Source organism: Sus scrofa, chromosome 14, assembly GCF_054392235.1.
Source record: "Sus scrofa isolate SSC_HxYL_T2T_F1_AM1 chromosome 14, Sscrofa_HxYL_maternal_Yorkshire_Landrace_v2.0, whole genome shotgun sequence".
Taxonomy (NCBI): domain Eukaryota; kingdom Metazoa; phylum Chordata; class Mammalia; order Artiodactyla; family Suidae; genus Sus; species Sus scrofa.
The window spans coordinates 80,159,127-80,174,239 of record NC_139396.1 but is presented as its reverse complement, the minus strand read 5'-3'; the positions used below and the strand labels follow the sequence as shown (position 1 = coordinate 80,174,239).

Below are 15,113 nucleotides of genomic sequence, written 5' to 3'. Positions count from 1 at the left end.
AAATAAAAATAAAAATAACCCAGAGCACTTAATTTCTCCTTTATCCAACACTTCTTGGCTAAGAGGCTACTGTATGGTAGGAACCAGGGCAGTACGCAGAATACAGCAGGACACCAGAATTGTCCTCACCCACAGGGCATTTCTCTTGAGGTGTGACAGAAGATAAACATATAAAAGTTAGCATACAATATAATGTCAGGCGAAGATAAATGCTATAAATGAAAATGGATCAGCATACAGGGGAGGCTGAGTAGTGGGTGGCTGTGGGTGATACAGGGTGTGGCTGCTATGCGCTCCCACCTCCAGAGAGGCTGGGCCACTAGGCTCCCTGGCACCAGGGTGACCGTGTGCCGCAGTTCTAGTCAGCAGTCCTCAGGGTGAACTACACTATCAATCTGCACTTCCAAAGTTGTTCTTACTCTTTAGAAGTTTCTGGATGAGCAAATGATTGTTCATGGCTTTCTCTGGATTCTGGGACTGGTGTCAGCTGTGTGTCAATAGTGCGATGCTTCTTAAACAGCTGGGTTCAACCAGAATCACTGCAGGGATGATGGTTTCCTCCATTACATTATCACATCCCCCAAAAACAGAACCTCAAACTAAGCAACTCACAGCCAATTCTGGAAGAAAACTGCCAAAGTGAAAAAAGAACAGATACAGTAAATAGAGGGCCCATCAAGGATAAAGTCTGGCTGCAGCTTCCCTCACAAGACCCTGAAAGGCCCCTAGAAATTGTTTCCCAACAGCCCTGAACTCTAATGCAAGAAGGTGGGGGAGCAGTGCTCTCTGGACTCAGGCCCCACATTTCAAAGGGTAACAGGTAGCCTCTTAAGAGGCAAAAGAAAATACTCCAACTCTTTTTTATGTCTACTATCACCCTTCTTAAAATTTATATTATTGTGTTTTATAATGTCCATATCTTAGCATAGTGAAGTTATGTGTGTGTGTACACACACACACACACACACACTATATTGTGTGTATATACATATGCACAAACATATAGAGACAGATGTGCATATGTGCATATATAGACAGTAAACACAGGAGATTCTGTACAGATGGAATGCACAATGGAAAAAGTTCAGAGACTCTATTACAAAGAAATAATCACTCTTTGGATTAAGGCATTAAACACTCCAAACAACAGCATCTGTCCTGTATGAAGATTCGACAGTGTTACTCCTAAAATTACTTATTAGAAACTAGAGGACTATTCCTTTCTTTTTTTTTTCTGTCTTTTTTCTTTTTTTTTTGTCTTTTTGCCTTTTCTAGGGCCACTCCTGCGGCATATGGAGGTTCCCAGGCTAGGGGTCCAATCAGAGCTGCAGCTGCCGCCTACGCCAGAGCCACTGCAACTCGGGATCCGAGCCATGCCTGCGACCTACACCACAGCTCACAGCAATGCTGGATTCCCAACCCACTGAGCGAGGCCAGGGATCGAACCCGCAACTCCATGGTCCCCAGTCAGATTCCTTAACTACTGACCCACAATGGGAACTCCCAAACTAGAGGACTACTCCTGAACCAAGTGAATATCCACTGCTCTACAGGGAACCAGGGTTATCAAAACATCCCCGGAAGACCGTGACAGCAGTCATCACGCAGACAGCACTGCTTACAGCGCTGCAAGCATGACAGATTTTTTTTTTAATGTCCACACAATAGTTGGTGTCAGCATATGTAGCTTTGCGTTGACCCAAAAGTTCTTACTTTCCACACTAACAATTCTGTTGGCTCTTTACCAAGATTTTTTTGTTTTTAACTTTAGAATAATTGAACACAACTAAACAGCCTACTTTGGACCACTCTGATTTCCTAAGCAGCTCAACTCACCAGGAGCTTCTTCTGGTGGATGTAGCAAACTATGCAAAAGTGAGAACGATGGGAGACTCTAACTGGGAGTGCTCAAGATACCCCTGATGGCTGAATGCTTACTTGTGAAAGAGGGAAGAAAAGAATATCAACGAATGCAAACACTGGGAAAATGGGGAGAGATGGTGTTTCTCATCCCCACTATCTGAGAGCAATTCAAAATAAGACAATACCCCACGGCAAAATAAGTTTAGGAAAGTCTGACAACATTCTGCTTTCTTCTACCATCTCGTCAGTGCCTAAGGCCTCTAGAGGTCACAGGTCACAGTACAAGCCTAGCTTCTCAGTCACTCAGTCAGGCATTGAACACCTATTTCTTAATCCCCCACCATGCAGAGCATGGCTCTAGTTTCTAGGGACACAGTGAAAATGAACTCAGGTTTTTTTTCTTTCTTGCATCTGCAGCATGCATAATTTCCCAGGCCAGGGACTGAACCCACACCACAGCTGCAACCTGAGCCACTGCAGTGACAATGCCAGATCTTTTTTTTTTTTTTTTTTTTTAAATGCTTTTTAGGGCCGCACCCATGGCATATGGAAGTTTCCAGGGTAGAGGTAGGGAATCAGAGCTACAGCTGCTGGCCTATACCACAGCCACATCAAGTTGGGATCCGAGCCGCGTATGAGGCCTACACCACCGCTCACAGCAACGCTGGATCCTTAACCCACTGAGCGAGGCCAGGGATTGAACCCACAACCTCATGGTTCCCAGTCAGATTCGTTAACCACTGAGCCACAAAGGGAACTCCTTGAACTCAGTTCTTAAAATAACTCGGTCAGTAGAACCAGCAAAGGTCTGACATGCTCTTTCAGGGCATCCAAGTGGAAAAGGTGGGCAGCAGTGAGCTAGCTTTAAGAAATTATGAGCATTTTCCACAGAAAAGAAAATCATGGACTTGGAAAATAGACTTGTGGTTCCCCGGGGGGAGGGGGAGGAAGTGGGATGGATGGGGAGCTTGGGGTTAACGGATGCCAACTATTGCTTTTGGAATGGATTAACAATGAGATCCTTCTGTGTAGCACTGAAAACTATGTCTAGATACTTACAACAGAGTATGACAATGGGAGAAAAAATTATGTATGCATGTGTGTGTAACTGGGTCCCAATGCTATACAGTGGGAAAAAAAAATGTGTTGGGGGAAATAACAATAAAAGAAATAAAAGAAAAGAAGAAAGAAAAAAAAAAGAAATTATGAGCATTAGTACTTAACTGTAACCAAACCAAGAAGGAAATTTCCAGACACCATTCGTAGCTCAGCCAGTGTAACAATTTTATCAGTGACTTAGGTGGGATATAAAAAACCATCTAATCTCGTACACAGACAGCATTTCTTTGGGAGGGCGGGCAAAGGTGCCAAATAATAGCTTCAAACTCCTAAAAGCACTGTGGGAAGAAGCAGCTAAAATAAAAACAAAGTCCAAGAAATGTTAGGTCTTGCAGTGACATTAGGACAGGACAGGAAGATGTGGTTTCAAGACAGCATGTGGTTAAGGACCCAGGGGTTCAAGTGAACAGGAAACTCACTGAGTCCAAGTAGGAAAGTGAACGTAAACTTGGCCTGTGTCAGTATAGGCAGGCCATGCAGGTCGAAGGAAGGGCACCCTTACCCTACTCTGCAGGATCAAGGGGGATTGGCCCTATTTGGACAGGAATTGTCCTGTGAGTAACAGTGAGTGAATGGATGCAGTAACCTCTACACAAAGATGAGTCCTGCAGGCCACCAAGGGGGTGGCATTCAAATAAATTGGGAGAATTGGATTTCAGTTCTAAGGGGTAAAAATCACCTGCCAGTAGCCAAAAACATCAGGAAGGTAGGACTCTCCACCCCTTACTAGACCACATGCAGAGTATATCAAAGAAGTGTTAGTGGAGCTGCTCAGTGGTTTCCAAACTGCTCCTTAATGAAGTTTTCCCTGGCCCCTGCAAATGGAAAAAGTGTCCATATATGGGTGGGGAAATATACATGGTGGGGTATGATTTTAACCAAAGCCTTCTCTGGATAGGGGGAACTTTCCAGAAGTCAGCCTGACCACATGCATACTCTTCCCTGTCTGTCTTTTCTTTTTGGTATAATCAACATATCTTGAAATGCATTGAGAATAGATAGTAACTGCTGTTGTTAATTTTCAATCTATCCATGTATCGACATCAAAGAGTGACAAATCTGACCATCCCCAGCATTTGATTTTTGTTTCTGATTTTCAATTTTACAGGTAGATAAAAACAAAACGTAGAGGAACAACAGGAAGTGATAACCTTCTGGGCCTTTGTGGTATAGAGATGCTTTAACAGCTGGACAACTAGATTCAACTTACTGCATCTCTTCTTTTTCCTATCACCCAGGTTGGCTATACAATGTTGTACAGGGGAAAAAAAAATACATACTTACATTTTATATTATATATATTATATTTTATATATTTGTATAGTATATGTTTGTGTATTACATACATCATGTTATATATATAATATATATAATGTTATACATATATAAAATCAAAGAATAGGTTATGCTAAATGTAAAATCTTCCAAGAAACAGAACTTCTACTGTGGGTAAGATGTGGCTCCCTTAGACCACGCTTTGGAACTATGAATCCAGTCCAGGAAGGATCAAATAATTTATCTCTGAAGTTACGAAGCATTTAAATTCCTATCACACTGTTATCCTTCCTTTAAAAGGGTCCCCAGCTAAATGTGATTGCAACCGAAAAGCAACCTCTGGATCATTGATTTCAAGGTAAACCAGGTAAACGATAACTCTCATGAATGTTCCCATACAAACTTACTATAAACCACAGACAGAAAAGACACAATCATGAAAAAATATAAACTAGCCCTGTTGGTCATTTTCATTATTCTAAGACATTGTAAACATTAAAGAAATCTAACATTTTGGTGCTAAAAGGGATCACGGAAGATCTTGATCCAAATTCGACAGACAACAGAGGCGGGAAGCTAGAGGTCCCTGTCCCTCTTGCCTAATGCCATTTCTATTCCATCACCCTGCAAAGGAACTAGATACTTTAACAGAAGTAGAAAATCTAAACCATGGATCCCTAGATATGAAGTGACTTCATATTTCTTTCAAGTTAAAAATAGAAAAAAAGAAAACAAAACCACTTTGCTTTCAGTTAATAACAGACGAAGTTTTCTTCAACTTCAGCAAGTCTTTGAAGGGAGTGGTAATCCTAAACCACCTTAAGTAGATGACAAGTTCAAAGATGCAGGGCCTTCCTCAATCTTAAAATAAATAAATAAAAAAGAACATTTCTACCAATTATAACGGGAGGTAGGGGACTATGGACTATATCAACATAATCACAGTTTGTTGCAAAGTATACTGTAAACGCAACCCCTCTTAAACTAGTTTTGATGACCAAACACAGCACTTTTAAACCAGTTTCAGTTACCAGACAATGGCCCTTTCAGGGTTGCTTGCTATTATTTCCTCGCTTTGAAGAATAGATAGATTTTTAGAATGAATAACCCAATAACCCTTTTTGCCTCAAGTAAGGAGATTTCCCCAAGGTGGACAGGTGTTTACCAAGGTCAGGTATCAGGGAGCCCTTCTAAATTCCACGACAGTCTCATGAGCAACAAAATCCAACAAAACTTACAGACCCTATTACACAGCTTTAACTACAACAAGCATCGTAAAAGTCAAATCACGATGCTGATAATTCCCCTATTACATTCCATAAAATTCAAGCTCTTTGAGAAAGGCTAAGATTTAAAAGCATCAAAAGCATCTGACAAAAACTATGCACTTTTAACCAACTAGAGAAAGTCTGCAAGTCCATACTCTAAAGCCGGAAGCTCCACCTCCATACCTGTAATTGAGCTCTTGCTATATCTTCCAGCCTAAATGCTTACACTGTTTCTTATCCCAGTTCATTTCACCCCATCTATAGGTAGCATGTGGGTACTGATAAAAGCTGTTTCTGACTTCATTTCATTTCTTACTTCCCAGATGTTTTCGAGAGAGATTGTTTTTTGGTTTTGTTCCTGTCAGCTATTTGTGAATATGCTCTAATTTAGAACAAACAAATTTAACATATCATATTTTAAGCTAGGCAAGGCACACAATAAGAGACAGCTACAAAGAATTTCGAGATGTTCCTCCAGCTTGTAAGTTTGCCTACCTAGGCAAGATGTGGACAGGCTGCCATGGTCTTGCTTTAGAGGAAAAGTACTGAAAACACCTAACTGAGAACCTGCTGCACTGAAATGGCCAATTACAAGCCACTGTATTTCCTATATATGAAAAGCCAGATATCAACTAGAGAGAATAAAGAGGGCCCTAATACAATCCTTTGCATGAATCATGAATATATACTTCTACTCTGTCTCTTCTCCAAAACTCAAGAAAGACTGTACTTTCTCATGAGTAATATTCTTTTATACATCTCCGAACTAAGCAAGAACTACTAAATGAAGCAGAAAATATCCTCGGTAGAAATGTTATATACACAGAATTACGAATTTCACTGTAGAACTTTGAATTCCTCAAATCAAAACATAAAAACAGACAACCTTAAATTTGTGAGTAAAAACAGTAACCACGATGTCCCTTGAAATTCAGCTTTAGGAATGTCAGAAACAAGAGGCCACCTCTTGATATCTGCATAAATATTGGTTTCACAGGGAAGAAATACCTTTCAAAGAAAGCAACAGTTTTGGTGACTTTTTTCTGTCCCATTACTAATTGTAAAACTGGAAAAATTACAACCTGGATTGCAGACAGGCAACTCAAAACTGCAGTTTACTAAATGCCTGTCATAAGAAAGCCATCTAGTGTTAACATTTAGAAATGAAAACTGCAGACAAAAGAGGCAAAGAAAAGAAAAATCTAAGTGACTATTTTGAACTTGCTGAGCAAACCGATTAGAATCACCAAGATTCTTTGTTTAAAAAAAAAAATGCACGTCTAAATCTAAACAAAATCCAAAAAGTAAACAGTTGTATTTTCACCAAAATCAGATTGCGGTGACCACAATTCCATGACCAATGCACTTGATTTTTCCAATACTCACGCTGGAGTCATCTTGGGCTGAATTAATTTAACCGAAGCAGGTTAATGATGACAAATATCTCCCAGAGGGGTCATGCCAACTTGTTTTCTCTTCCCCAGAAGCATCGGCTCTCGCTCGCTGATGATGAACCGAGACTGATTCTTTGGGTTTGAGGCTCGGTTGAAAATTAATCTGTAGGTGCTCGTGGGGATACTCTCAGGACCTGGCCAAACTAGCTTCAAGGTTATGGGGCCCCGAGCAGGACCGGGAGCCGAGGATGGAGCGAGACACTGACACCGGGAAGGGCGCTCGCCGGCCGCTCAGGACCTTACAAAGACGGGCCGGGCGCCACCACGGCTCGCGCTCAGGGCACAAGCCTTCCAGGGGAATCAACCCCGCAGCAAGTTCAGCAAGTCACCCCGCCCGGCGTGCCGGGAAGCGCGCCGGGCCACCTTTTATCTCTCTCTTCGGTTAGTCACAGAGGAGTTGCTGTGCGCCGGGAGAGCTCCTCGTTAGTGCTCGTGTCAACTAGACGGGAATAACCTTTCAGCCGATCGATAAGTTTGAGAACAAGCGGCGGTGGCTCCTCTTTCACCCCGAGCTCAGGAGCGCGGGCGCAGCTGCCAGCCGGACCCCCGCCCTGCGCCCCGGCTCTGCCGAGCTCCGGAGCGCTCTGCCGTCTGCCCCCTGAGGCGCCCCGAAGGGCAGCCCCTACACTTCAGGACGGCCCCTGGGCACCACCCGGAGGCTCCCAAGCGGACCCGCCTCGCCTCCCTTCGCTCGCCCCGACACGCACCTCGGACACGCAGTCCGCAGGGACCTGCTACAGCCCGCGAGCGCGGGGCGGCGCGTACCGGGGCCGCCGCCTCGCCGCCCGCCGCTGCCCGGGGCTGCCCATCGGCCCGGACCCTGCCGGCGCCGGGCTCCGGCGGGAGGCGGCCGGGACCTGCCCGCTGCGGCTGAAGCGATCGGCCTGTGATCCGGCGGGCGGGCGGCCGGGGCGGGGGCGCGGCGCTGCTCCTCCTCCTCTGTCCTCCTCCCGCTCCGCCGGCTCCTCCCGGGCTCCTGGTCTGCCGCGCCAGCTCCCAACGCCACCGCCCGCCCGCCCGGCGGCACCGCCCCCCGCCCGCTCCGCGGCCTCCCATTGGCTGCTTCCTGCCCGCCCCCTCGGCCCCGCCCAGCGATTGGGCGCGGGCGCCGTCTGTCCCGCAGCCCCGCGGGGCTCCGGGCTCAGCCGGTGCGCGGTTCCCAGGCCCCGCGGCTCGCTGGAGCGGCGCGTCCCGGAGGGGTTGGTGCTCTTCTTTCAGATGGGGCTGCGGGACGCCGGGTGAGCGGCGCCGGCGACCTCCAGGGAGATGCAGCCTACCTGGACCCGCAGTCTGGGAAAGCTGTCCCTCCTCCTCGGGACTCGTTTTCGCCCCTCTGGCACCGATAACTTAAAAACCCTGAATCTGTAACAGTGATGTCGTCATTTGCGTCTTACTGTATTTTCAGCTACAGTAGCCTAAAATTCTTACTGAGTAAGACATAATCTTTCTTTTAATTCCTAAAATTTGAGAAATACGTTTCTTAACTGGGGAAATAGATGTGTCGTGGGGCCGCACGTTGCGCAAACAATTCTGGCGCCGTTGGCCCAGCAGAGTGATCACAACACAGAAACGATGTGCCATTTGCTCTGCCCTGGCTGCTTCGGCCTTAGGGGCGCTGGTCATGGCTAAAGGTCAGTGTATTGAGGAAGTCCTGAACTTCCTTTGGTGGTTGTAGATAACATTGAAGGCTACTGAGAAGACGAAGGGGACTGTTTTGCTTCTTAAGAAACTTAAGGCCTGGAATAATATCAAAAAGGTCTCTGCGTCTGAGCGAATGAGAGAGCTGGCAAGGACAAAGTGAGAAGCCATGGTGCATGCACAGCAGGGGATCTGTAACCAGGACCACACTATCAAGGCCTTAAGGAACATCGCTGGCTCCTTAATTCTACATTCCCTTCAAAAGGAATTACTATGCCGAATGTAAGCAATGAAACTTGCTCCTGGTGGACAACTGGGATGTTTCGAATTTGCTTTCAGCAAGTTAGATGATCTGTAATGACACTTCCTGCAGCACTTCTGGAAGAAGCTGCCTCCTTCCTTCAAGAGTAACTACAACCTTCCCGTGCACAAGCTCAACACAGACCTGGGCATAATCTTGAAAAATCCCAGAGCACCATGCAAGAGAAATCATGTCAGGGTCCTGTAGAAGAATTCATTGGAAAAACCTGAGAGTCATGTTCAATCTAACTAAACCCACGTTCAAAGATCATGCACCCGGGGCACCATTCTTCACCACGCTAAGAATACCAAACTAACTCCGTGCATCCAGGGCAGCAGCGGCGGCAGAAGCCAGATCAGATGAGTAGAGGTACCAGGCAAGGTAGAGAGGAGAGAAAGGAAGGCTGTTGGCTTTAAGAAACAGAAGCAGCCGTTGGTGGGGGGTTAAAAAAAAAAAAAAAAAAAAAAAAAAAAAAGGCAGCAGCTACCAAGAAACCAGCCGCTGGGAAGCCGGAGGAAAAGAAAGGCTCCACAGAAAAGAAGCCTGCTGCGCAAACTTAGATGTGTTTATCCTCTGAAGGTCAAATCATTTTGGTCAGCTCATTTTGAATAAAGACCTGATCAAAGAGGCAGAGAGAAAAGCGATCATACACACCCGCTAACCTGGCTCCGCGCCGCCCCCTGGCGCAGCCGCGGCCCCTCCCGGACTCCACTCTCCCGAATGGGGAGAATCGTGCCCGCTGGCTCTTGGTCCCCGCGCCGCGAGAGCCTGAGTGTCGCCTCCCGACAACACAGCTGCCAGGCGCTGCGCAGGCACCTGCTCAGAGCCGCAGCAGGATCGCCGCACCTCCGCGTTCGCAGGAAGCCGGCAGGAGGAGCGAGCCCTACTGTGTGCGGACACCCGAGGGCGCCTTGGACCGCCCAGGCGGTGCCCCTGACCCCCAGGGGATGGAGTGGCTGGATGCGCGGAGAAATGCGCAAGAAGTCAGGTGGTGCCAGCGCGCAGGAATGCTGCGGAAACAGACCATTGGGAGTCTGGAAGGAGGCTGGGAGAGGTGTGCAGGCTCTATCCTCCCCGCCCAGCCCCCCCAACCGGCCTCCAGGCAGCCCTCCACTCACGGGAGAAATGCTCCTGGATCTTTATCTTGACGAGGAGAAAATGAACTCTTGATATCCACCTTTTCCACTTTCCTAGGAGATGTTGATCACCCAGGAGGAAGCTCTCCCTGAAAGGATGAATGTAAATTGCTTGACACTTGAATTGGCTGCTGAAAGATTAAAAGATCTCAGAGGACCTTTTTAAGCCACACTGGAGTTAACTCTACCGAAAGGGTTTCATGGGAGTCAGAACCCAGGAGCAGGAATAGACTGGATTACATAGACTGTACCTTACCTTCCAGCCCCACCGCAGGATTTCCTGAGCCGGCTTTTCTGAGAGAGAACTTCTCTGGCAGTTTCCAGAAACAAGATTCAGAGTTTTCAGTTCCTCCTTTTCTGGAGGCAGAATTCTTCCTGGAGAGATAACGTTGTCTATACTTCCCTATTACAAACACTCCCTAGGGTAACCCTCTTAAAAGTTAGAGGCAGTCCCTCCCATGCCTTATTTCTCTGTGGTCTAAAAAGTATGTAAACATTTTACAGCCTTTTATATCTCTATGTAAATATGAGCATGCAGTATAGGAGTGTGTGTAATAAAACACGTTAGAGAGCAGTACTATGACCTGACAAACCTCCTGAGTTCTCCCGGGTTTGATGGGCTTCCCAAACACCACTTCATTAACAGCATTTACCAAGATGGTCGTTTATTCATTCAGCAAACATGTATGGAGACTCTGTATGTTCCAGAAGGTGCTAGGTGCTGGGGACAGAGATGCATAAGAGATAGGCCCTACTTTTCACAACCTCTCCATCTCACCTGTGCCCATCCCTATACATGACAGGTGCTCTCCCATGTCCTATGGACACAGGAATAGCCATGGAGGGACCCTTCCTGTGGAAGCCAAGGGAGGACAGACATCACCGCCCCACCCCCACCCCGCAGAGCACGTGATCACAGTACTTCTCACACTTCTCACAGCTACACATGTCATTGTCTTTCCCACTATTCTGTAAGGGCCCTGAGGAAAAGAACTGTGTCTCCCTCAGTGACTGCCTGAGCCTGTGGGTTGTCACCAAGGTGGGTTTTATAGCTGGAGCTGCAGTTGTCCACTGCCTGCTAGACACAGTGGGAGTTTTAATGTGTTCTTAATGTCTTAATGATCTGATAAGGAAGTCTTTAGTTTTGTAAGCTAAAATTAAAAATAACCTTAACCCTTTGGTCATAACCATTGTTGGCAGTGTATATATATATATATATATATATATATATATATGTATACACACACACACACACACACACACACACACACATATATATATACATATATAGTCATTTTGGGGCTATACCTGCAGCATACGGAGGTTCCCAGCCTAGGGGTCAAATCAGAGCTGTAGCTTGCCAGCCTACGCCATAGCCACAGCAACATGGGATCCAAGCCTCGTCTGCGACCTACACCACAGCTCACAGCAATGCCTGATCCTCAACCCACTGAGCCTGGCCAGGGATCGAACCTGCATCCTCAAGGATACTAGTCAGGTTCTTTAACCACTGAGCCACAACAGGAACTCTAGCACCATTTTTTTTTTTAATGCTTATAATTGACAGTGCAGAACCACAGAGCACATGCAGCCTTGCAGAATGTTCTAGGCCCCAGCAAACATGACCCAGAGGCTTGGCTTGGCCTGGCCTGGCCAGTGCTGGACAGTGGTGATCAAACCCGTGCTACACCAAGAGTTCCCGTCTTGGCACAGCGGAAACAAATCCGACTAGGAACCATGAGGTTTCAGGTTCAATCCCTGGCCTTGCAAAGTGGGTTGAGGATCCAGCATTGCCATGAGCTGTGGTGTAGGTTGCAGATGCGGCTCAAATCTGGCATTGCTATGGCTGTAGCATTGGCCGGCGGTGGCAGCTCTTGTTGGACCCCTAGCCTGGGAACCTCCATATGCCACGGGTGCGGCCCTAAAAACAAAAACAAAAACCTGTGCTACACCAGTGACCTGAGCCCAGGGCTAGACCTACAAGGTGTTGGCCTTCTGGCAGACTACCAGCCCTTCAAGAGACTAAGCCCAGGAATGATTTGTTGGGCTCTTCTTCACCAAATAACAGACCCTAGAAATCCTAGTGGATATAATGCGTGTGTCCTCTCTGGCTGGTGTTCTTTCCAGCAGCAGCTTTCTGGTTTTTTTTTTTTTTGCATTTTTAGGGAAAGGAAACAGGGCAGAGCCTGTGGAATTGAAGCATCTGTTGAGATATCAGTTCATCATTTTGGCCTTAGAATACCTTACTGAAAAAAAAAAAATCTTTTTTTCTACTAAAGCTATAAACTTCCCTGAAGTTTTAAAGAAAAATATCAACTCTGAAGTGTGAAAATGTATTGGCCTCAATGCAGAGTGAACGATCTTATGTTTAATTTCCTCACCTTCACCTTCCCTCAGGTCAAGACTCCCTTGTTCTCGAGGCATCATTTTGTGTCTCTCAAGTCTTTTTTCTCCCGTGAATTTCATCATGCTCTAGGAGTTCCTAAAGAAATGCTCTTTAAAATTCTGAATCAGCACATCAACTCCCTCTGAAATAATTCCAACATCAGTCTTACCTACCTTCCTCTAAAACGTGTAAAGAGGCCCAGCGTTCAAAGACATACCAGTTGTCTACACTGTTCCAAGATTTTGAGCTTGTTGGCTGACCTTGGCAGGTACTTGTATCTATTTACCTGTGATTTGAATAGAACAGGAGTTTTATTTCCTTGACACACTCCAGAAAAATTCCACTCACAAATGATAAGCGTATACTGTAATAAACCTGAATAGCTAAGTTAAATAAAGCTTTAGATTCCTGCCCTTATTTCCTCTTTTCCTTTTTCCACTATCAACTCTCTCTCTCTCTCTGGCCTTACCCATGGCATACAGAAGTTCCTAGGCCAGGGATCAAACCTGTGCTATAGCAGCTATGAGCCACAGCAGTGACAGGGCTGGATCCTTAACCAGCTGAGCCACCAGGGAACTCATCAACTCTTTTTTTAAAAGTATTTCTTTTACACCAAATAAATACTCATAATTTGCAACAAATAATGTATTGACCACATGCTCCATTCAGGACACTATGCCAGGAAGGGCATTACACCAGGGCATTATGACTGGAAGGACCCAAAGGGCTTTATGCCAGGGCATGTGAATTTCACAAGAACAGAACTTGGGAGCAGATGCTCCAGGATCACCAATGAATGGCATCCCTGGGGAGAGCCAGCTGTCTGCAGGCAAAAATCTCGGGTCCGGTGGGAAAGCCTTCGCCAAGGGTATCAGACTGGCCGAGCGAGGAGGAGAGAAGTGTGCCTAGCAAGAGGAAGCAGTGGACACACACTCAGGAACCGACTGTGCCCTTTCATCAAGAACAGACTTATTCACTTATGTTACAAACACTTAGAGGGTGCCTTGTCCATGTTAGTTTCTTTTTTCTTCTCTCTCTCTTTTTTTTTTTTTTTTTTTTTTTTTTTTGGCAACAGCTCAGCATAAGACGTTCCCAGACCAAGGATTAGATCTGAGCCACAGTCATGACCTGCACCAAAGATGTGTCAGCGAAGATCCTTAACCCACTGTGTTGGGCTAGGGATCAAACCTCTCCCGGCACTGCAGAGAGGCCTCTGATCCCATTGTGCCACAGCGGGAACTCCCTCTGTTTTCTTCTCAAAGGAGAAATCTTCCCGTTGGACAAGCACTGGGCACTGCTTCGTTTTTCTTTCAAGATGGAAAGAAAAACTTGGTACGATATGGTGTGAAGCAAGATAGGAAGTGCCAAGTTCTGCTGTCACTTTTAAAAAATGGTTAAGCTGCAGCTCAGAAAGCTGGGTTTCTGGCCCTGGTCATGAATATGCCAGTGGTCCTGATAAATATAATATGCACCTGTTCCTCTTCAAGAGGAACCCAGCATAATAATGTAAGAGCTATTAGTGTGCCAAATGTCATATACTATCCACAAGAGCTAAGGAGAAAACCTATGTAATAACTAAAAATAAATTAAATTCTGCAAGATATATTCAAAGGCTTGCTGTGTTTTGCCCTGGGGAAAGCAGAAGATTATTTCATAGAAATATTGAGACCCCATGGAAGCAACCTAAATGTCCATTGACAGATGAAAGGATTAAGAAGCTGTGGTACATATATGCAGTGGAATAATACTTGGCCATAAAAAAGAATGAAATAAAGCCATTTGCAGCAATATGGATGCAATTAGAGCTTCTCATACGAAGTAAAGCAAGTTGGAAAGAGAAAGACAGATACCATAGGATATTGCTTATATGTAAAATCTAAAATATGGCACAGGAATTCCCACTGTGGCTCAGCAGTTAAAGAACCAGACTTATAGCCATGAGGACGTGGTTTCAATCCCTGGCCTAGTTCAGTGGGTTCAGGATCCAGCATTGCCATAAGCTGTGGTATAGGTCACAGATGCGGCTCAGATTCTCTGTTGCTGTCGCTCTGGCATAGGCCAGCAGCCACAGCTGAATTGGACCCCTGGCCTGGGAACCTCTATATGCAGTGGGTTCAGCCCAAAAAAGACAAAAAGACCAAAAAAATAGAATAAAATAAAATAAAATAAAATAAAATAAAATATAAAATATGGCACAAATGAACTTATCTACAAAACAAAAACAGACTTGCAGACATGAAAAAGAGATTTGTGTTTGCCAAGGGGGAGGGGAATGAGTAGGGATGGGATGGACTGGGGAGTGGGATTGATAGATACAAACTATTACATTTAAAACGGGTAGACAATAAGGCCCTACTGTACAGCACAGGGAACTAAATCCAATCTCCTGGGATAGACCATGTTGGAAAAGAGTATTTAAAAATGAATGTATGTATATATGTACAACTGAGTCACTTTGCCGTATGGTAGAAATTGGCACAACATTGTAAATCAGCTATACTTTAATTTTACAAAAAAAGAAATATTGAGACCATCCTCCAAGAAGTACCACAGAGCTGAACTGAGATATTTTTACCTAGGAAATAATTTGAAGAACCGAGCAAAGGGAACACATGAAAAATGTAATGTATACACAGGTGCCATTGAGATCTGGAAAGGATGGGATAATCAAAG

The 15,113-nt window shown here is 45.4% G+C and overlaps 1 protein-coding gene and 1 pseudogene across 1 annotated transcript in view; one reads left to right on the top strand and one right to left on the bottom strand.

The window, feature by feature from the left end:
• Positions 1-8,035, bottom strand: part of SIPA1L2 (signal induced proliferation associated 1 like 2) — a 117,998-nt gene extending 109,963 nt beyond the window's left edge. The window contains exon 1 of the mRNA XM_084997483.1: positions 7,687-8,035. Within this exon, the coding sequence (XP_084853609.1) occupies positions 7,687-8,035 (349 nt within the window). The remainder of the gene's footprint in view (positions 1-7,686) is intronic.
• A 210-nt stretch (positions 8,036-8,245) lies between these two features.
• LOC146396810 (large ribosomal subunit protein uL4 pseudogene) lies at positions 8,246-9,600 on the top strand (annotated as a pseudogene).
• Positions 9,601-15,113: the final 5,513 nt, after the last annotated feature.